Source organism: Oncorhynchus mykiss, chromosome 23 (assembly GCF_057628025.1).
Source record: "Oncorhynchus mykiss isolate SJ-2025 chromosome 23, ASM5762802v1, whole genome shotgun sequence".
In the NCBI taxonomy this organism is placed as follows: Eukaryota; Metazoa; Chordata; class Actinopteri; order Salmoniformes; family Salmonidae; genus Oncorhynchus; species Oncorhynchus mykiss.
In genome coordinates, this window is record NC_143044.1 from 37857366 (window position 1) to 37881744 (window position 24379).

Here is a 24379-nt window from a genome sequence, read left to right on the forward strand (position 1 = left end):
GTTTTGTAATGATGTTCAAAATGGAAAATAAATAGACATAAATATACTTTGAATTTGCAATGGTATTTGTTCTTCACTGGTCACCCTTTTCTTGTGGCAACAGGTCACAAATCTTGCTGCTGTGATGGCACACTGTGGTATTTCACTCAATAAACATGGTAGTTTATCAAATTGTGATTTGTTTTCGAATTCTATGTGGGTATGTGTCTCTAATATGGTCATACATTTGGCAGGAGGTTAGGAAGTGCAGCTCAGTTTCCACCTCATTTTGTGGGCAGTGTGCACATAGCCTGTCTTCTCTTGAGAGCCATGTCTGCCTATGGCGGCCTTTCTCAATAGCAAGGCTATGCTCACTGAGTCTGTACAGAGTCAAAGCTTTCCTTAAATTTGGGTCAGTCACAGTGGTCAGATATCAGGACTAAGCTGAGCCTCTGGGTCCCAGTGGTCAGGGATCTTATGGCAAAAGCCAGTTTTGTCCTCTTAGCCTGTATCTGTCCATGTGGTAACAGAGAGCAGGGGAGAGTATGTGTTTATTTAGTTTGAGACATTTTTGGTGTGTGTCCAAGGCCCTGTGTGTGTGTGTGTGTGTGTGGACGTATTTAACTATTCTTGTGGAGACCATAATTCCCCACAAGAATAGTAAACAAAAACATTTTGACCAACTGGGGACAGTTGGTCCCCACATGGTCGAATGGTATTTCTAGGGGTTTTAGAGTTAGGGTTAGAATTACGTTAAGGGTTAGGGTTAGGAGCTAGGGTTAGGTTTAGGGTTAGGGGCTAGGGTTAGGGTTAGGAGCTAGGGTTAGGTTTAAGGTTAGGTTTTAGGGTTAAGGTTAGGGTTAGGGTTAGGTTTAAGGTTAGGTTTTAGGGTTAAGGTTAGGGTTAGGGTTAGGTTTAAGGTTAGGTTTTAGGGTTAAGGTTAGGGTTAGGGTTTAGGTAAAATGGGATTTTGAATGGGATTGAATTGTGTGTCTCCACAAGGTTAGCTGTGTGTGTGTGTGTGTGTGTGTGTGTGTGTGTGTGTGTGTGTGTGTGTGAGTAAGTGAGTGAGTGAGTGAGTGTGTGAGTGAGTGAGTGAGTGAGTGAGTGAGTGAGTGAGTGAAGCCAGGGGTGGAGCAGACACATAAAGCCTCTCAGGTCAGTGATCCAGATAGAGATCATGATCACAGACATTCCTCAAAGCACGCACAGTCATACACACACACCAGACACACTCTTGACTTCTCCCTGCGTGAAAAAGACATGCAACATACTGACATGAAATGTGTGTTTGTACATGTGGATAACACTCTCTCCTGTTCTGTTTTCGGTGTCTGTGTGTGTTGGTTTTTAACTCAGAGTAATTAGTACTCAACATGTGGTGAAGAGTAGCGTATTAATAGTAGAGTGTGTTTGTGGCAGTAGACATAGTAGAGTGTGTTTGTGGCAGTAGACATAGTAGAGTGTGTTTGTGGCAGTAGACATAGTAGAGTGTGTTTGTGGCAGTAGACATAGTAGAGTGTGTTTGTGGCAGTAGACATAGTAGAGTGTGTTTGTGGCAGTAGACATAGTAGAGTGTGTTTGTGGCAGTAGACATAGTAGAGTGTGTTTGTGGCAGTAGACATGGTCTGGTCTCTGAAGTGGACCGTTCTGGTCTATGTATCTGCTATACTTAGTATTTGAAGATCCATGATGGTCTTCGCTATTTTAACTAATCCATGCTAGTATCTGTTGTGGTCTCTACTGGTCTCTGCACTAGCCTGTACTGGTCTCTGTAATGGTCTGTGTATCCTCAGAGAGACAGATGGTGCTGTGGGGATGATGCCAGGCCAGGGAGGCAGACAGACACAGAGACGGGGACTGATGTGGACTAGCCTGGAGAGGAGACTGTGGTAGTCCTACTGCTGTGCTGTGACAGCCTGTCTCTGCATGGCTCCCAGCCCAGCCCTAGCCACCACCTCTGGGTAGCATTCCAGAGAGAGAATCTGCATCCTAAATTGTAACCTATTCCCAATTTAGTGCACTACATTTGATCAGGGCCCTTCCTATGGAATAGGGTGACATTTGGGACACAAACAGAGCGAGGCACAGGAGGCCTCCTTATATAGAGACCCAACTCTCTCCACTCTCCACAGAGACGCTGGTTTACTGCATGTAAAATCCACAATGATTTTTAAAAAGTATTTTTATATGCCTTAATCCTCTCTCTGGCCTCTCTCTGACCTCTTTCGGGCCTCTCTCGAGCCTCTCTCGGGCCTCTTTCGGGCCTCTCTTGAGCCTCTCTCTGGCCTCTCTCTCTCTCTCTCTCTCTCTCTCTCTCTCTCTCTCTCAAGCCTCTCTCTGGTCTCTCTCAGGCCTCTCTCTGGCCTCTCTCAGGCCTATCTCGAGTTTTAATAGTCCTTACTTAACAATGTTCCTTTCAACAGCTCTGTTTATAGCTCACATCTACTCTCCTAAGACAGACTCTCAAAGCACTGCTCATTACTGTACACACAGATATGCCGCACCTGACTACACAACTGAACAGCAAAAATGTTCTGAAAACACATGATGGGAGGAAAGCATGCACGCACACACACAGTCAAGAAAGGAAGGAATGCCATATCTTAAGTTTGACATATGATGTCTTGGGCAGTTTGGAATAAATTCACAGTTTTGAAATTGCAGGAGGGACTCACATTTACCATTCCTTGAGGAACTTTAGTTGTAGTGAGTGTGTGTGTGTGTGTGTGTGGTATCACCTTTGGGAGTCCCTGGCAGGGGGACAGTCAGACTGTGGATATGGAGTTTGGCTCGGTGCTAAACCCTGTCTCTTACTGAGGAGCCACGCATGCAGGGCCTTTACGGACCAGTTAAAGACTGTCTCTACCCTGCTCTCCTCCCTTCACATAAACACACACACACGTAGGTAGAATAGTATATATACATCAATACAGTATATACAGTGCCTTGCGAAAGTATTCGGCCCCCTTGAACTTTGCGACCTTTTGCCACATTTCAGGCTTCAAACATAAAGATATAAAACTGTATTTTTTTGTGAAGAATCAACAACAAGTGGGACACAATCATGAAGTGGAACGACATTTATTGGATATTTCAAACTTTTTTAACAAATCAAAAACTGAAAAACAAACATTTGAATCAATTTTGAATTCAAGTCAAAGGGTATGAATACTTTCTGAAGGCACGGTAAGTGTTTCTCCAATGGCAATTCAGAATCCTTTTATTTAGTGTATCGGTGAAGTATTCCACCATGGCATTGCATGGTCTGACCAAGAGTATCTGGAAGTATTTACAATGTCTTATAATTAAATGGGTGGCTTAAGGCTGCTATAGAAATACTCTCAGGGAGGACTACTCACTGAGCTGAACTTGAACTTCCAAGTAGGGGAGGACACATTCAACTCAAATCTCTCCAGTTAGACAGAGAAAGAATGGGATGAATAGGATTTCTAAAGGTAGGATAACATCATGCAGTATCTCTTGTGAATTATTTCACATTTGGACATGTACCTTAAAACCATCAGGGGGTCACAACAAAAGAGGATGTGTACCATCAGAGGAGGCTGCTGAGGGGAGGACGGCTCATAATAATGGCTGGAATGGGGAGAATGGAATGGTATTTGATACCATTCCACTTATTCCACTCCAGCCATTACCACGAGCCAGTCCTCACCAATTAAGGTGACACCAACCTCATGTGGTGCAGGTATGTTGATCAAATCAAATTTTATTTGTCACATACACATGGTTAGCAGATGTTAATGCGAGTGTAGCGAAATGCTTGTAAAATAGAACATGCATTGGCCGGGAATCGAACACGGGCCTCCCGCGTGGCAGGCGAGAATTCTACCACTGAACCACCAATGCTTACTGAACCACCAATGCTTGATGTCTGTGTTACTACTGTTCTCTCCCGGAAACTGGAAACTGAGGTTGTCTGAGGTTGTCTGTGTTACTACTGTTCTCTCACACCCAAACTATAAGAATGTAACCCAGCCTAGTCTGCTTCCTCACTGGGTCATACCCCTTGCCCTGCCCTACTGTAGCGCACTCCAGGGCTGCCTCCAAAATGGCATTCTATTCACTTTATATTGCACTATACATATAGGGAAAAGTTGCCATTTGGGATGCACTCCAGACGCCTTTCTGAGGTCCTCCAGAAAAGGCCTGTTGAACCAGGCGCACAGCGGACTGGCATTTCCTGTGGGCGGGGCCAGAAGAGAGGCAGAGACATTCCTGGGCCAGGCACCTCCGCTTCCTGTCTCTATTCACACCCCGTTGAAAGACATGAATCCTGCCTCTCCCTCAATGCTCAACACAGTATCAGTATAGCAGACAGCCATGACTGGCTGTAAGTATAAAGTGTTCCAATCTAATGTATTAAGGTGATTACTGTACATGAGAGAGGAATGATTTGCATGGCATGTCTCCCATGATGTATAGATGTATGTCTATACATACCTCCCATGCCAGTACGGTGTGTGATAGTGTTATGTCTCGTGGGGGATGTGTGGTGTCATTTGGTGTGACTACTCATCTTCTGTAGGGTGGGTATGTATTCAACAGCTGGCCAGGGGGAGGAGAGGGGGGGGACAGAGGACTACCGTTGTCCGGGGTCTCCCATTTCACATTGAGAATGATGAGAATGGAGAGGAAGGGTAGTGAGTGGAAGAGAAAGAAATAGATACTATATAGGCTCCTATAACAGGTTCAAAATTGCAACCCATTTATTAATGGACAAATATTTTTCTCTGTTAGAGAATGACTGGATCAAAAAGGTCCCTCATATAATAGTTCCTATGCTAAATAATGAGTATTTCCTCCTTTGCTAACACTCATGTTACAGTAACTGACCGATTCAATGGCCATTAGACTGTCATAATGTTGCATTTCTGTGTCCATAGTACCCTCTGCTGGAAAGGTGAAGGAACAACTGACCATTTGTTAACTTCTATCATCTCATTTTAATCAACAGAAGCAAAATCAATTCCCTTAGAAAATAGACATACTGGAACAAATCGATATGAACAAAAACAAATGGAACAAAGAAGATTGAATCATTCCAAGTTTTGGTCCAAAATAGAAATCTCAGAGATGGTGGTGTAATGGTTATTCAGAGATCAAAATCAAATCAAATTATATACCAGTGATATACTGGGCCGTACGCTGTACCCTCTGTAGCGCCTTATGGTCGGATGCCAAGCAGTTTCCATACTATGTCGTGATGCAACCGGTCAGGATGCTTTCGATGGTGTTGCTGTAGAACCTTTTGAGGATCTGGGTACCCATGCCAAATCTTTTCAGTCTGCTGAAGGGGAAAAGGTGTTGTCGTGCCCTCTTCACGACTGTCTTAGTGTGTTTGGACCATGATAGTTTGTTGGTGATGTAGACACCAAGGAGCTTGAAACTCTCAACCCACTCCACTACAGCCCCATCGATGTGAATGGGGGCGTATTCGGCCCTCCTTTGCCTGTAGTCCACGATCATTTCCTTTGTCTTGCTCAAGTTGAGGGAGAGGTTGCTGTTCTGGCACCACACCGCCAGGTCTCTGACCTCCTCCCTATAGGCTGTCTCATCATTGTCAGTGATCAGGCCTACCACTGTTGTGTCATCAGCAAACTTAATGATGGTGTTGGAGTTGTGCTTGGTCACGCAGTCATGGGTGAACAGGGAGTACAGGAGGGGACTAAGCACGCACCCGTGAGGTGCCCTCGTGTTGATGATTAGCATGGCAGATGTGTTGTAGCCCACCCTTACCACCTGGGTGTGGCACGTCAGGAAGTCCAGGATCCAGTCGCAGAGGGAGGTGTTTAGTCCTAGGGTCCTTAGCTAAGTGATTAGCTTTGTGGGCACTATGGTGTTGAACGCTGAGCTGTAGTCAATAAAAAGCATTCTCACATAAGAGCAGTGTGGAACGCGATATATATTGTTTCATCTGTGAATCTGTTGGGTCGGTATGCAAATTGGAGTGGGTCTAGGGTTTCCAGGATGATGGTGTTGATGTGAGCCATGACCAGCCTTTCAAAGCACTTCATGGCTACCAACATGAGTGCTACGGGGCGTAGTCATTTAGGCAGGTTACCTTTGCTTTTTTGGGTGCAGGGACTGTAATGGTCTGCTTGAAACATGTACAGTTTGTCATGAGGTACTCTACCTCAGACGAGCAATACCTCAAGACTTAATATTAGACATTGCGCACCAGCTGTTATTGACAAATAAACACCCACCCCTCGTCTTACCAGACGTAGCTGTTCTGTCCTGCCGATGCACGGAATACCCTGCTAACTGTATATTATCCGTGTCCACGTTCAGCCACGACTCTATGAAACATAAGATATACATTTTTTTTATGTAATGTTGGTAGGATAGTCTCAAACAGAGATCATCCAGTTTATTCTCTAGTGATTGCACGTTGGCCAATAGAACAGATGGTAGAGGTCGGTTTATCCACTTGCAGACAAATTCTCACAAGGCACCCCGATCTCCGCCCCCTGTATTTCCATCATTTCTTCATGCGAATAACAGGGATTTGGGCCTGGTCTCGGAGAAGCAGTATATTCTTTGCGTCGGACTCATTAATTTAAAAATCTTTGTCCATTATTCAGAGATTGTATAATGGTTGATCAGAGGTGGTATGAGGGTTGTGTTCAGCTTTCACTGTGTTTTATCTTCTAGGAGGTCTTCTCACAAAGGGAATAGAGCAGCTCAATCTGCTCAGCATATTCAAATCCTGGGCTGTGGACTAAGGTGGAACATGAACAAATCATGATAGGGCAGCATGGTAAAACTCAATTGATTATATTTTTTCTTTATCGCCACCAAGTGCTTTCAATCTACATTCCAAAGACTTGGTATAAAACCCCTGCCACCCTGCCCTGTCCTCCCCAGTCCCGAACCCTCTTCCCTGTTCTTCTCACCATCCTGAGGTCACCAGGATCAGGGGGAGGTTGTCCAGTGTTAGCTCGTTCACAATGTCACGGAATGCTGATATTCCAGTCTGATCAAATGTCCTCTAGGCGGTCCAGGTGACAACCCAGCTTACCTGTCAATCAACCATCCAGAGGCACACCCAAGATGAGCACTTAACATTACAACTCACTTTATACAGTATCAACATTATTTATATCCACAATAAATACCATGATAGTTTAAGTATGATATTGGTATTGTCATTCTGACAAGACTATATTGCTGTATTTGGTTTTGATATGCATCAGAAATATAAGATGGCAGACCTTAAGAATCATTGAAGTGAATAGCTCTGAGGTAATCTAGTCCAACTGTCTGGTCAAACTCCTCCAGCATCGACTTCACCCCTCCCTCTGCAGACAGGTCATAACCTGGGGGAGAAAGAGGTGGTGTAGGATGTGATGACATGATGATTATGAGTTTGTCATTCATGGAGAAAAAATCTATTTGTTCACACTAAATTATTCATGTTTTCAGTAATTGTATTTGATATATATTTAGCAGATTTATCAGGTGTTTGATAACAAGATCAAAAAAAGTGTCCAGATACACCCCTAATCCGGTCTGGTCTCTTACCTCGGCTCACTGAACTAACCGCCCACTGTGCTGCCCTGACCAGCAGGTGTCCAGACACACCCCTATTCTGGTCTCTTACCTCAGCTCACTGAACTAACCACCCACTGTGCTGCCCTGACCAGCAAGTGTCCAGACACACCCCTATTCTGGTCTCTTACCTCAGCTCACTGAACTAACCGTTCACTGTGCTGCCCTGACCAGCAAGTGTCCAGACACACCCCTATTCTGGTCTCTTACCTCAGCTCACTGAACTAACCGCCCACTGTGCTGCCCTGACCAGCAAGTGTCCAGACACACCCCTATTCTGGTCTCTTACCTCAGCTCACTGAACTAACCACCCACTGTGCTGCCCTGACCAGCAAGTGTCCAGACACACCCCTATTCTGGTCTCTTACCTCAGCTCACTGAACTAACCGTTCACTGTGCTGCCCTGACCAGCAAGTGTCCAGACACACCCCTATTCTGGTCTCTTACCTCAGCTCACTGAACTAACCGCCCACTGTGCTGCCCTGACCAGCAAGTGTCCAGACACACCCCTATTCTGGTCTCTTACCTCAGCTCACTGAACTAACCGCCCACTGTGCTGCCCTGACCAGCAAGTGTCCAGACACACCCCTATTCTGGTCTCTTACCTCAGCTCACTGAACTAACCGTTCACTGTGCTGCCCTGACCAGCAAGTGTCCAGACACACCCCTATTCTGGTCTCTTACCTCAGCTCACTGAACTAACCACCCACTGTGCTGCCCTGACCAGCAAGTGTCCAGACACACCCCTATTCTGGTCTCTTACCTCAGCTCACTGAACTAACCGCCCACTGTGCTACCCTGACCAGCAAGTGTCCAGACACACCCCTATTCTGGTCTCTTACCTCAGCTCACTGAACTAACCGTTCACTGTGCTGCCCTGACCAGCAAGTGTCCAGACACACCCCTATTCTGGTCTCTTACGTCAGCTCACTGAACTAACCACCCACTGTGCTGCCCTGACCAGCAAGTGTCCAGACACACCCCTATTCTGGTCTCTTACCTCAGCTCACTGAACTAACCGCCCACTGTGCTACCCTGACCAGCAAGTGTCCAGACACACCCCTATTCTGGTCTCTTACCTCAGCTCACTGAACTAACTGCCCACTGTGCTGCCCTGACCAGCAGGTGTCCAGAAACACCCCTATTCTGGTCTCTTACCTCGGCTCACTGAACTAACCGTCCACTATGCTGCCCTGACCACTCATATTCTCCAACACAGAGAGAGAGAGAGAAAATAGATAAACAAGGGGAAATGGAGATTGGAAGACAGATATGAGATAATGTGGTACATTTAACGGTGACAACAGCAGGTGTTTGCTGGTAAGGCATGGTTGATGGCCTGGGCGATATTCTCCAAATAATGCTGTGTGGTGATACAACCCAGGGAGGAGCCAGGGTAGAAGTTTTCAGGTTCAGGCCTAGAGCACTGTGTGGCACACTCTTCCTCTTCCTGTTGGGCACACTCTTCCTGGAACTGGGCTGCTGCAGAGAGTTCCGGAGCCGTGTTCTTCCAGGAACTCTGAGATGCCAGGAACAACGGAAAACTGCAGCCTCCCATATCTGTACTCGCCCCAACTGCATTCCAGATTCCACCTTGAGGTGGTAAGTGAAGGATAAATCCATATTGTGCCTTCTTGATGCACAATAGAGTACCACAGTATGAGTCGTAATACTCGTAAAACCTAGTGGTCAAACGGGGAAATAGTTCCAATATTTTTTTCCACTATTCATTTTTCCCATAGGGCATTTTAGAAACACTGAAAATAAGGGCTGTGTTTTGTATAGGCTTAGCCTGGCGTGACATTCTGGTAACTGTGTAAATCTCTCAAAGACAAGGTGAATTTTATCAATATATTTGCCTATATTTACCCCCAAAGAATTTAACGCCCATTAGCTGCTAATGTGGCTATCATAAAGAACTACACAAATGCCATGATGATCTGGATGAGACTGCCAAATCAAGGCAAAGGCAAGAATCTCTGGATTAACTATCTAATGTTAGCTAAATGTACTAATGAATAAATTGGCTACATTTCTTTAAATGGACAATTCTGTGAACTGTCTTGTGCAAGTTTTAAATTGACACAATAACTGTGAGCAAAGGTGTCACCTAGAGATGATGTGCAGGAGCTTGCAGCAATTTGTAGTTTTTAATGATGTCTACTTTGATGCTAATTAGCATTTTCGAATCTGAGAGTAAATAGAGCCGAATATACTGATAAAAGTCACCTTGTCTGTGAGAGATTTACATGGTTATCAAAACGTAGGGAGGGATTGGTCGGTAGGGATCTCCTTGTCTCATCGCGCACCAGCGACTCCTGTGGCGGGCCAGGCGCAGTGCGCGCTAGCCAAGGTTGCCAGGGGCACGGTGTAGCCTCCGACACATTGGTGCTGCTGGCTTCCGGGTTGGATGCGCGCTGTGTTAAGAAGCAGTACGGCTGGTTGGGTTGTGTATCAGAGGACGCATGACATTCAGCCTTCGTCTCTCCCGAGCCCATACGGGAGTTGTAGCAATGAGACAAGTTAGTAGCTACTACAACAATTGGATACCACGAAATTGGGGAGAAAAAGGGGTAAAATTAAAAATAAAAAAAAAACAAGGACAATTTTTTTACATTTTTACAGAAAATTTTACAAAAACACATTTACTGGAAGAACTGTGCAGATGCCGAGTTTCATAACAGAATAAAAGTAAAACCTCCATTTTTTTATTCGTACATTTTTTTCAATATGCAATATGCTGCTCTGAGATTCAAAGATGTCTGCAGAAAAAATGGGTGTCAGCTATGACATGAAACCTTGAGTTTGAAAAAAAAGCTATTTTAGTTATTGAACTAGGGTCCTCTACTGTACTGTGCTGTACTGAACTCTACTGTATTGTACTGAACTCTACTGTACTGTACTGACCTCTACTGTACTGTACTGTACTGTGCTGTACTGAACTCTACTGTGCTGCACGCTACTGATCTTTACTGTTCTGTGCTGTACTGAACTCTAGGGTCCTCTACTGTACTGTGCTGTACTGGACTCTACTGTACTGTGCTTTACTGAACTCTAATGTACTGTGCTGTACTGAACTCTCATGTACTGAACTATTGTACTCTACTTTTATTTACTTTACCTTACTGTACTCTTCTGTGCTCTATTGTACCGTACTGTACTGTACTTTACTGTACTAAACTCTATTGTACTGTACTGTGGTGTATTGTATTGAAATCTACAATACTGAACTGTACTGAACTCTACTGTTCTGTGCTGAACTCTACTGTACTCTACTGAACTCTACTCTACTCTACTGTTCTGTACTGAACTCTACTGTACTCAACTGAGCTCTACTGTACTGCACTGTACTCTACTGTGCTGTACTGTACTGCACTGTTCTCTAATGTGTTGTACAGAACTCTACTGAACTCTACTGTAATGTATGGTACTGTACTGAACTCTACTGTACTGTGCTGTACCGAACTCTACTGTACTGTACTCTACTGTGCTTTACTGAACTCTACTGTACTGTACTGAACTCCACTGTATTGTACTGAACGCTACTGTACTGTGCCAAACTGAACTCTACTGTACAGTACTAAATTCTGCTGTATTGAATTCTACTGAACTCTACTGTACTGAACTAAACTCTACTGAACTCTACTGAAATGTACTGAACTCTACTGTACTGTAGAGCAATGACCTATACTATACTGTACTGAACTCTACTGTACTGTACTGAACTCTAGGCACCTCTACTGTACTGTGCTGTAATGAACTCTACTGTACTGTGCTGAACTCTACTGTACTCCGCTGTGCTGTACTGAACTCTACTGTACTCTACTGAACTCTACTGTACTGTACTGTACTCTACTGTGCTGTACTGAACTCTACTGCACTCTACTGAACTCTACTGTACTGTACTGAACTCTACTGTATTCTACTGCGCTTTACTGAACAATACTGTACTGTACTGAACTCTACTGTACTGTAGAGCAATGACCTATACTATACTGTACTGTACTGAACTCTACTGGACTGTACTGAACTCTACTGTACTGTACTGAACTCTAGGGTCCTCTACTGTACTGTGCTGTACTGAACTCTACTGTACTGTGCTGAACTCTACTGAACTCTACTGTACTGTACTGTACTCTACTGTGCTGTACTGAACTCTACTCCACTCTACTGAACTCTACTGTACTGTACTGAACTCTACTGTACTGTGCTGTACTGAACTCTACTGTATTCTACTGCGCTTTACTGAACTCTACTGTACTGTAGAGCAATGACCTATACTATACTGTACTGTATTGAACTCTACTGGACTGTACTCTACTGTACTGAACTCTACTGTACTGTACTGAACTCTAGGCACCTCTACTGTACTGTGCTGTACTGAACTCTACTGTACTGTGCTGAACTCTACTGAACTCTACTGTACTGTACTCTACTCTACTGTGCTGTACTGAACTCTACTGCACTCTACTGAACTCTACTGTACTGTACTGAACTCTACTGTACTGTGCTGTACTGAACTCTACTGTATTCTACTGCGCTTTACTGAACTCTACTGTACTGTACTGAACTCTACTGTACTGTAGCGCAATGACCTATACTATACTGTACTGTACTGAACTCTACTGGACTGTACTGAACTCTACTGTACTGTACTGAACTCTAGGGTCCTCTACTGTACTGTGCTGTACTGAACTCTACTGTACTGTGCTGAACTCTACTGAACTCTACTGTACTGTACTGTACTCTACTGTGCTGTACTGAACTCTACTGCACTCTACTGAACTCTACTGTACTGTACTGAACTCTACTGTACTGTGCTGTACTGAACTCTACTGTATTCTACTGCGCTTTACTGAACTCTACTGTACTGTACTGAATTCCACTGTATTGTACTAAACACTACTGTACTGTGCCAAACTGAACTCTACTGTGCTGTACTCTACTGTGCTTTACTGAACTCAACTGTACTGTACTGAACTCCACTGTATTGTACTGTGCTTTACTGAACTCTACTGTACTGTATTGAACTATACTATGCTGTGCTGTACTGAAGTCTACTGAACTCTACTGTACTGAACTAAACTCTACTGTACTGTGCTGTAATGAACTCGACTATACTGTACTGTACTGAACTCTACTGCACTGTACTCTACTGAGCTCTACTGTACTCTACTCCACTGTACTGAACTCGACTGTACTGAACTCGACCTTATGGAACTCTACTGTACTGTACTGAACTCTACTATACTGTACTGTACTGAACTCTACTGCACTGTACTCTACTGAACTCGACTGTACTGAACTCGACTGTACGGAACTCTACTGTACTGTACTGTGCTGCACTGAACTCTACTGTACTGTAGAGCAATGACCTATACTGTACTGTACTGAACTCTACTGCACTGTACTCTACTGTACTGTACTGAACTCTACTGTACTGTGCTGAACTCTACTGTACTCTGCTGTACTCCACTGTGCTGTACTGAACTCTACTGAACTCGACTGTACTCTACTGTGCTGTACTGAACTCTACTGCACTCTACTGAACTATATTGTATTGTACTGTGGTGTACTGTACTGAAATCTACTGTACTGAACTGTACTGAACTCTACGGTACTGTACTGAACTCTAGGGTCCTCTACTGTACTGTGCTGTACTGAACTCTACAATATTGTACTGAACTCTACTGTACTCTACTGTACTGTACTGTACTCTACAGTGCTGTACTGAACTCTACTGTACTGTACGCTACTGAATTTTACTGTACTGTGCTGTACTGAACTCTACTGCACTGTACTCTACTGAACTCTACTGTACTCTACTCCACTGTACTGTACTGAACTCGACTGTACTGAACTCGACCTTACGGAACTCTACTGTACTGTACTGAACTCTACTATACTGTACTGTACTGAACTCTACTGCACTGTACTCTACTGAACTCTACTGTACTGAACTCGACTGTACTACACACTACTGTACTGTGCCGAACTGAACTGAACTGAACTCTACTGTACAGTACTAAACGCTGCTGTACTGAATTCTACTGAACTCTACTGTGCTGAACTAAACTCTACTGAACTCTACTGTAGTGTATTGAACTCTAGGGTCCTCTACTATACTGTGCTGTACTGAACTCTACTGTACTGTGCTGAACTCTACTGTACTCTGCTGTACTCCACTGTGCTGTACTGAACTATACTGTACTCTACTGAACTCTACTTTATTGTACTCTACTGTGCTGTACTGAACACTACTGCACGCTACTGAACTCTACTGTACTGTACTGAACTCTACTGTATTCTACTGTGCTTTACTGAACTCTACTGTACTGTATTGAACTATACTATGCTGTGCTGTACTGAAGTCTACTGAACTCTACTGTACTGAACTAAACTCTACTGTACTGTGCTGTAATGAACTCAACTATACTGTACTGTACTGAACTCTACTGCACTGTACTCTACTGAACTCTACTGTACTGAACTCGACTGTACTACACACTACTGTACTGTGCCGAACTGAACTGAACTGAACTCTACTGTACAGTACTAAACGCTGCTGTACTGAATTCTACTGAACTCTACTGTGCTGAACTAAACTCTACTGAACTCTACTGTAGTGTATTGAACTCTAGGGTCCTCTACTATACTGTGCTGTACTGAACTCTACTGTACTGTGCTGAACTCTACTGTACTCTGCTGTACTCCACTGTGCTGTACTGAACTATACTGTACTCTACTGAACTCTACTTTATTGTACTCTACTGTGCTGTACTGAACTCTACTGCACGCTACTGAACTCTACTGTACTGTACTGAACTCTACTGTATTCTACTGTGCTTTACTGAACTCTACTGTACTGTATTGAACTATACTATGCTGTGCTGTACTGAAGTCTACTGAACTCTACTGTACTGAACTAAACTCTACTGTACTGTGCTGTAATGAACTCAACTATACTGTACTGTACTGAACTCTACTGCACTGTACTCTACTGAGCTCTACTGTACTCTACTCCACTGTACTGTACTGAACTCGACTGTACTGAACTCGACCTTACGGAACTCTACTGTACTGTACTGAACTCTACTGCATTGTACTCTACTGAACTCTACTGCACTGAACTCGACTGTACGGAACTCTACTGTACTGTACTGTGCTGCACTGAACTCTACTGTACTGTAGAGCAATGACCTATACTGTACTGTACTGAACTCTACTGCACTGTACTCTACTGTACTGTACTGAACTCTACTGTACTGTGCTGAACTCTACTGTACTCTGCTGTACTCCACTGTGCTGTACTGAACTCTACTGAACTCGACTGTACTCTACTGTGCTGTACTGAACTCTACTGCACTCTACTGAACTCTATTGTATTGTACTGTGGTGTACTGTACTGAAATCTACTGTACTGAACTGTACTGAACTCTACTGTACTGTACTGAACTCTAGGGTCCTCTACTGTACTGTGCTGTACTGAACTCTACAATATTGTACTGAACTCTACTGTACTCTACTGTACTGTACTGTACTCTACAGTGCTATACTGAACTCTACTGTACTGTACGCTACTGAACTTTACTGTACTGTGCTGTACTGAACTCTACTGTGCTGTGCTGTACTCTACTGTGCTTTACTGAACTCTACTGTACTGTACTGAACTCCACTGTATTGTACTAAACACTACTGTACTGTGCCGAACTGAACTCTACTGTGCTGTACTGTACTCTACTGTGCTTTACTGAACTCCACTGTACTGTACTGAACTCCACTGTATTGTACTAAACACTACTGTACTGTGCCGAACTGAACTGAACTCTACTGTACAGTACTAAACGCTGCTGTACTGAATTCTACTGAACTCTACTGTACTGTGGAGCAATGACCTATACTATAGTGTACTGTACTGAACTCTACTGCACTGTACTCTACTGTACTGTGCTGAACTCTACTGTACTGTGCTGAACTCTACTGTACTCTGCTGTACTCCACTGTGCTGTACTGAACTCTACTGAACTATACTGTGCTGTACTGAACTCTACTGCACTCTACTGAACTCTATTGTACTGTACTGTGGTGTACTGTACTGAACTCTACTGTGCTGTGCTGTACTGAACTCTACTGTACTGAACTATTGTACTCTACTTTTATTTACTTTATCTTACTGTACTCTTCTGTGCTCTATTGTACCGTACTGTACTGTACTTTACAGTACTGAACTCTATTGTACTGTACTGTGGTGTACTGTACTGAAATCTAGTGTACTGAACTGTACTGAACTCTACTGTACTGTACTGAACTCTAGGGTCCTCTACTGTACTGTGCTGTACTGAACTCTACTGTACTGTACTGAACTCTACTGTACTGTACTGTACTGTACTCTACTGTGCTGTACTGAACTCTACTGTACTGTACGCTACTGAACTTTACTGTACTGTGCTGTACTGAACTCTACTGTACTGTACTGAACTCCACTGTATTGTACTAAACACTACTGTACTGTGCCGAACTGAACTCTACTGTACAGTACTAAACGCTGCTGTACTGAATTCTACTGAACTCTACTGTACTGTACTGAACTCTACTGTGCTGTGCTGTACTGAATTCTACTGAACTCTACTGTACTGAACTAAACTCTACTGAACTCTACTGTACTGTGCTGTACTGAACTCTTCTATACTGTACTGTACTGAACTCTACTGCACTGTACTCTACTGAACTCTACTGTACTCTACTCCACTGTACTGTACTGAACTCGACTGTACGGAACTGTACTGTACTGTGCTGTACTGAACTCTACTGTACTGTAGAGCAATGACCTATACTATACTGTACTGTACTGAACTCTACTGCACTGTACTCTACTGTACTGTGCTGAACTCTACTGTACTGTGCTGAACTCTACTGTACTCTGCTGTACTCCACTGTGGTGTACTGAACTCTACTGAACTCTACTGTGCTGTACTGAACTCTACTGCACTCTACTGAACTCTATTGTACTGTACTGTGGTGTACTGTACTGAAATCTACTGTACTGAACTCTAGGGTCCTCTAGTGTACTGTGCTGTACTGAACTCTACAGTATTGTACTGAACTCTACTGTACTCTACTGTACTGAACTTTACTGTACTGTGCTGTACTGAACTCTACTGTGCTGTGCTGTACTGAACTCTACTGTACTGAACTATTGTACTCTACTTTTATTTACTTTACCTTACTGTACTCTTATGGGCTCTACTGTACCGTACTGTACTGTACTTTACAGTACTGAACTCTATTGTACTGTACTGTGGTGTACTGTACTGAAATCTACTGTACTGAACTGTACTGAACTCTACTGTACTGTACTGAACTCTAGGGTCCTCTATTGTACTGTGCTGTACTGAACTCTACTGTACTGTACTGAACTCTACTGTACAGTACTGTAGTCTACTGTGCTGTACTGAACTCTACTGTACTGTACTAAACACTACTGTACTGTGCCGAACTGAACTCTACTGTACAGTACTAAACGCTGCTGTACTGAATTCTACTGAACTCTACTGTACTGTACTGAACTCTACTGTAGTTTATTGAACTCTAGGGTCCTCTACTGTACTGTGCTGTACTGAACTCTACTGTACTGTGCTGAACTCTACTGTACTCTACTCTACTGCACTCTACTGTACTGAACTCTACTCTACTGTGCTTTACTGAACTCTACTGTACTTAACTCTACTGCACTGTGCTGTAATGAACTATACTATACTGTACTGAACTCTACTGTACTGTAACTAACTGAACTATTTTGTACTGAACTGAACTCTACGGTACTGTACTGAAATGAACTCTGTAATGTACTGAACTCGACTGTACTGAACTCTACTGTACTGTATTGTACTGAACTCTACTGACCTGAACTATTATACTCTACCTTTCTTTACGTTACTGTACTATTCTGTGCTCTACTGTACCGCACAGTACTGTGCTGTACTGTCCAAACTGAAATATTCAGACCAAATCTGAACCCCTCATGGACGTCTATGTTTGGGCCAAATCAAGGCCGGTCAGGACCGGACCATAAATCCATGTCTGTGGAGGTTTAAATTAAGGCTGGTCCAGGCCAAAAAACGACCTCTGTGGACATTGAAATCAAGGCCAGAAGGCCAGGGCGGAATGACCAAATGTCAACTACTTTTCAATATCCATGGACATCTGGTGTCGGTGTGTGCTCAGTGGGTGAGAATGCTTAACTTAAAGCCTTAACTGGACAGAGAGAAGAGAGAGAGAGCAACAGAGAGAGGGGGAGAGTGAGGGGTTGTCTAGACTGTTTTCACAGTCTTGCGTTGACCACCAGATGACAGAAAAATTAAGAAAACAGTTATGAACTGAACACAATAGTATGCCAGTGGAAGGTAGGACAGTAGCAGGTGACCCGATTGTGCTTTGTGACTACTATGATTTCCCATTGTAGAAAATTCAATTGCGGTAATTCCGTTACCGATTTGACAATCACTTAATAATTCATAAACAAACTTGATATCAGTAAAAGCACTATAACTAATTGGTAGGTCTACCTTTACTTGTTACTTCTGTTAACTTTCATTTTCCTCCCTCCTCATGAGTATGAGTATTACTTTGCATGAGTATGCATCTACTGTCAGATCTACCATTCCAGTGTTTTACTTGCTATATTGTATTTACTTCGCCACCATGGCCTTTTTTTTGCCTTTACATCCCTTATCTCACCTCATTTGCTCACATTGTGTATATACTTATTTTTCTACTGTATTATTGACTGTATGTTTGTTTTACTCCATGTGTAACTCTGTGTTGTTATATGTGTCAAACTTCTTTGCCTAACTTGCCTACCTGGTTAAATAAAGGTGAAAAATAAATTAGGGAGATTAGAAAATATCTTAAAGATATTGGGGCAGAATTACAAGGCCCAGGGCAATGTTTCTTACAGAACTTACAGAAGGCAAATCATTTATCCAAAACTAAATATATGTTGATATCATTTGGCAGGGGTCTTTACTTCAACATGAATGTGTTTTGATGATGTATTTATAATATATTTTAAGACTTTTTCTAGTGGATGTTTTCTAAGACCCCTTTTCCGACTGTTTTACCAGAAATAAAAGCCTTTACTTTTCCCAGAAATATAGACTGTTAGCTTTCATTTGACAAATATTTTATTATGCTCCAATGAACTTCACATGTTAGTCCTAATGGGGCGTTTTACAAGGAAATGCCCAGTTACCAACCTGATATGGTGACATGAGCACTAAGAGAAAGGATTATTCAGGAGAGAAAAGCAGGAAATGTGTAGTGAAGTCTTGCGCCACTCTCAGGACTTTTTACTCCAATCAATGCCTCTAAATAATAGGGAGGGCGGGGGGCATCTAGACGTTTAGAATACCAAATCCATGACCTTAAAACTTTTGTTGCATTTTTATGGCCGAAATTTTAAATATGACGTCATAACGAAACAGCCCTCAGCAGCACATGTGAGTTGTTGTCAGTCAGTGTCCACTGTCCATACTTCAACCCATATGAAAATTATTAAAATAGGTATTTCATTTGACTGTAAGGTTTTTTCATTTGACTGTTGGGTATTGTCTAATGGTAATAAAATATGAAATAAACTAACTCCAACGTTTTTTAAATGAAGGACAAAAATCGGCCTCACCACAAGCCCTTATACTCTGAGAACCTCATTCTAACATATATTTGCATATTTGAGTTAGGGAACTTCTACTCAGTGAAGTAGGCGTGTGCAATAACTCAATTCGCCTTTGCACTCCTTCTAAAGAACGCAATTTTTTTTTAAATCTAGTCAAATTAGTCCAATCTTTTCGTAACGGATTGTAGTTTTGGAAACCGAAAACTGTATTGAGATCAAATGTTTAATCGATGAGGAAATGTGCAGAATGTGGGCCCAAATCCATTTAGCTCCATCTTCTCCCACTGCCGGCCACTTGGCTTCCTCTCATCATCAAATTTGGTAGTGTTTGGAAACGCCAACCGGATGCTTCACATTTATTCATCCGGTGAAATATCTGGCTCATTTTATATATGTGCTAGAACTCTTGTGGGCGAAACATTCGATTCATACAGAGCAGCAAAATGGCCGACCGTCAACCAACCGACTTTCCAGAGCTTTAAAAACGAATTATTCTGCACATTAGCTAGGTTTACGTTATCATAGTATTTACAGATCAAAAGCACCAACGAGTATTTTTCTTTGTTAGCCACATACTTCGTTATTCGTTTAGGTTGTTGTTTTTCACTGAAGCACTTTAGCCACCGCAGATGAAAGGGGAAATAATATTAGCTTCTTTAGCTAGCACGCCAGCTATATTTTGTATGTGATTCCTGAGGTGAGTATCATTTAGTTCATGTCTAAAGTTGTTCGTTAGCTGTCTGTCGACAAAGGTGCTAAAATATGACCAACGTTAGCTAGTTTGCTATGCAACCGAATGGATGTCGTTGCTCGAGTGAGCATCTAGAGAAGTTCTCTTGCCTTTGAATAGATTACTTAATTCGCGAGCGGAATCAAAGCAATGTAGCTAGTTATATAACTCCGGAGTCTGGGTCGTAATCTTGCAGTAAATTATGCTGGTATACTTGTATTTTCAAAAATGAAGACGGTGTTGTCTTGGTAGTTAGCTCAGTTTAGCAATTTTAACGTTAGCCGTTACAATATGTATAGCTAGCTGGTCGACATTGCTAGCTAAATAGCTACGTCTTATTTTATTTACTTTGCTTGGTCTGTGCAAGACCCCGCGTGCACTAAAATATGAATATTGGTTAATTTTCCATTAGCAAGCTAAGCTAACGTTATCTAGCTATCTACCAGTATTATGCGGATAGTTAACTAGCTACTCGGTTTCTTGATCTGAGCCCGTTGTCCGTGTCATGTCAATTTTTAGCCCGCCATACCTTCATAACGATAGCCAACAACCATCGACATGCAGCATTTTTGTTGCTAGCCACGGTTGCTGAATAGCATTAGCAAGCTGCGATGTTCGATAAGTTAGCTAGCTATATTGTTGCACCTTCATACTTGTATAGTTAGCTAGCTATGTCATTTATTCCCATGCACGAAAGGTTGACATATGTACATGCGTGAAGGATAGCTGTTGCAGCTAACTAGTTACATAAGCCTTCCTCTGACCAGAGCCTCCGAAATCATGACAACTGTGGCCCGTGGCTTTAGCTATGTCACTGAGAAAGAAGGGCCACAAACAGCTGCACACTCATCATTATCAGTTTCGTTTTCCGTTACAGGTAATTTGCAAAGCTTTGTCCTTTATGTTCACTTAACTCTTATCAATAGTATGGTGTCAGGTCATGTCTTTGTGATGTGCAAACACTGTTTTTGGTTGACATGCATGGTTATGGATTCCTTTAGCTACATAGCAACCTTATTTAGCATGTCTGGCCTTTCAGAAACAGTACCTGAATTCTAATAGATGTGTCAATGCAGCCAGACTTCAGATCCCTTACAATGCTGTCACCAAGGCTATGGTATAGGCCAGGGTTTCCTGGGTCCACCCCTGGGAGCATGTTTAGTCCCCCCCCCCCCCCCCCTACACAGCTGATTCAAATAACCAGCTGATCATCAAGCAGTACAGGTGCATTAAAGTAGGGCCCGAGAGACTGAAAAACAGCTTCTATCTCAAGGCCATCAGACTGTTAAACAGCCACCACTAACATTGAGTGGCTGCTGCCAACACACTGACTCAACTCCAGCCACTTTAGTAATGGGAATTGATGTAAAATATATCACTAGCCACTTTAAACAATGCTATTTAATATAATGTCTACATTACTCATCTCATATGTATATGTATATACTGTACTCTATCATCTACTGCATCTTTATGTAATACATGTATCACTAGCCACTTTAAACTATGCCACTTTTGTTTACATACCCTACATTACTCATCTCATATGTATATACTGTACTCGATACCATATACTGCATCTTGCCTATGCCGCTCTGTACCATCACGCATTCACATATCTTTATGTACATATTCTTTATCCCTTTACACTTGTGTATAAGGTAGTAGTTTTGGAATTGTTAGATTACTCGTTGGTTATTACTGCATTGTCGGAACTAGAAGCACAAGCATTTCGCTACACTCGCATTAACATCTGCTAACCATGTGTATGTGACAAATAAATTCGATTTGATTTTGATTTAGATCAGCTGTGTAGTGCTAGGGCAAAACCTAAAAGGTGCACCCAAGACCGGGTTTGGGAAACCGTGGTATAGGCTAGCAAACATTAACACATAAGTTTAAAAACATGGATTTAGAGAATATTTTGGACATCAGAGCAACCTTCAGGTAATCCTATTTGAGTCACAAAATGATGTTCATATGATTAAGAAGAAATACAAAACCTTGCAGAGAGCATATCTAACCGTCATTCTCTTTGAAATGGGCAACTGAACATGGGCAACTGAGAAACACATTGGTGCAATTTAAGGCCGAGTGGCCAACTATAATGCAGGCACTAGGAATGGGGGTGTTAACATGCTGGGGTAGGGGTGTGAGCATGCAGGTACTAGGGATGGGGCTGTTAACATGTGGGCCTGGGGTAGGGGTGTGGGCATGCAGGCACTAGGGATGGGGGGGGGTGTGAGCATGCAGGCACTAGGGATGATGGTGTGAACATGCTGGTGGGTGTGTGAGCATGCTGGTCTGGGGTAAGGTTGTGAACATGCTGGTCTGGGGTAAGGTTGTGAACATGCTGGGCCAGGGTATGGGGTGTGAGCATGCAGGCACTAGGGATGGGGGTGTGAGCATGCAGGCACTAGGGATGGGGGTGTGTACATGCTGGTCTGGGGTAGGGGTGTGGACACTCGGGATGGGGTGTGAACATGCAGGCACAAGGGATGGGGGTGTGAACATGCAGGCACAAGGGATGGGAGTGTGAGCATGCTGGGTTAGGGGTGTGAGCAGGCACTATGGATGGGGTAGGGGTGTGAGTAGGTACTATGAATGGGGTGGGGGTGTGAGCATGCTGGGCTGGGGTAAGGTTGTGAACATACTGGTCTGGGGCAAGGTTGTGAACATGCTGGTCTGGGGTAGGGGTGTGAACATGCAGGCACTAGGGATTGGGGTGTGAACATGCTGGTCTGGGCAGAGGAGATGTAGTCATTGTTTGTATGTAGAAGTTTGTATCTGGAGTAAAAAATTAATAAAGATGCACATTTTATTAAAACAAATAAGAGCAAGTGTGACCCTGCCTTTTCAACAGGACTGGGCCTTTAGCCTTTGAAGCTTATTACAAGACCTGAAAACCCCTTCCTTATTACATTGGCTAACAAGGCTTTGTGGGGAGGATAAGCCTGGAATTTCCTGCAGGTTAATTATGTGGATAATTACTGTATGAACAGTACAGCACGTGTCCAGTAATCTTCTGAGACCTAGGTCATGAATCATTTAGCAATTGTGGCGGCACAAGGAACACTGATTGTTCTAAGGACTGTTGCACTGGTTTGTGGTTAGCCATGTGTTTTTCTTCTCTCCCCCAGAAAGGAGTATCAGGAAAGGGAGCAGTAGTTCATGGAAGACAAAAAAAGGAAGAAAGAAGACAAAAGGAAAAGGGAAGCCTCTCAGAAGGTAAGGATGGTTCCATGCCAACATCCAACTTTGCACTGAATGATGCTTAAATAAAGGTGGAGAACAAAAATGGCAAGTTTAATTTGTTGCAGTCTTACCATTTTCTTAGAACTGAAGTTTGCACACAAGTACTCTGATGACCCAGATTATTGTCTACATGATCTCACCTAGTTGTGATGGCCTGGCCAGCTGGGGCACATTCAGTATTTCAAAGTTGTATGCAATACACACAAGTCTCAACAAATTACATTTAATGACTAGATCGTCGATTAGTCTTGTTATGCCTGGCACTCTGTCCAGACCACAGTACTCTTAACGAGTCAATGCCACTGCCACACATTTTACTGGTTTTCATCACCCACCTGTGTATATTTTTTTTACTTGGATGGAGACGTGCTTACGCGACTCGAGAGGGCCGCTGTGCTGCATGGGGGGGGGGCAGCCAAATCGACTCGCGATAGTTAGACCAACTTGTTGCTGCCATAGGTTATCTATCGTACCATCTGGTAGTGCCTGTCTTGACTTCATCAAATCGTTGTAAAGAACCAGCTGTTCGCCAGCTAGCAAGCTACAGTGGCAAGGCTATTTGAGGCTCTTTTGCTGCACTCTCTGTCCAATGTCTACAATAACTCCATTCATATGACAGCCTACCTGTTGGTTGATCATTGTAGTAAATTCCTTCTCATTTAGCCAACTTAATTCCGTAAATGTAATTTTGTTTTGCATTGATTAGAAATCTCCCTCTTCACTTGCTACACATGAAGCCTCTGACTGTAGCGCCGTTTTGATTGACCGACAGTAACAACAAGCTACACGTGTGAAGGCTACTGGTGACTTTTTATTTTATTTTTATGGGCCACACTCATAAACTCATAACATTTTAAATGTAAAGCTCTATCCTTATAGGCTATGTAGTAATGTCATGTATAATTTTATTGAATTTTAGGCAAAGCCTTTCAAATAAATTATACTATCCCAAGTAATCTAACACTATCATCCGTTTGGATATTTGAGTACTCAAATAACCGTGCCTACCCCTGTGCTGTTCAAACAGTGCTGTTTGTGATTAATGAATAAGAATATGCATATTCATGTTTTCTTGCGTTTATTGTAATATTTCCATATTTGGCAACTGATGTACGTTTGTCTTGTTTCAGGTTGCAGAGCAAAAAAACAAAGGTGAGCAGTATCTT

At 42.9% G+C, this 24379-nt stretch overlaps 2 protein-coding genes across 8 annotated transcripts in view; one reads left to right on the top strand and one right to left on the bottom strand.

Annotated features, from left to right (window-relative positions):
- Positions 1-6503: 6503 nt before the first annotated feature.
- LOC149972587 (uncharacterized) lies at positions 6504-19263 on the bottom strand. Its single transcript, XM_090217975.1, is given in 8 exon segments — positions 6504-6717; positions 6900-6986; positions 6988-7024; positions 7218-7322; positions 8502-8621; positions 8844-8877; positions 8879-9236; positions 19235-19263. Coding segments are annotated over 8 exon segments (834 nt in total). The 3' UTR covers positions 6504-6653.
- Positions 19264-19611: 348 nt separating this feature from the next.
- The window catches only part of LOC110503127 (trinucleotide repeat-containing gene 6B protein), a 61262-nt gene continuing 56494 nt past the window's right edge, over positions 19612-24379 (top strand). For 6 of the 7 annotated variants that reach the window (XM_036960614.2, XM_036960616.2, XM_036960620.2 and 3 more), the window contains exons 1-3: positions 19612-19925; positions 23099-23186; positions 24344-24365. In XM_036960614.2, coding sequence (XP_036816509.2) covers positions 23130-23186; positions 24344-24365 — 79 coding nt within the window. In that variant the 5' untranslated portion in view covers positions 19612-19925; positions 23099-23129. Of the gene's footprint in view, positions 19926-23098; positions 23187-23919; positions 24017-24343; positions 24366-24379 lie in introns of all 7 variants that reach the window. The other variant, XM_036960622.2, reaches the window with a different exon arrangement.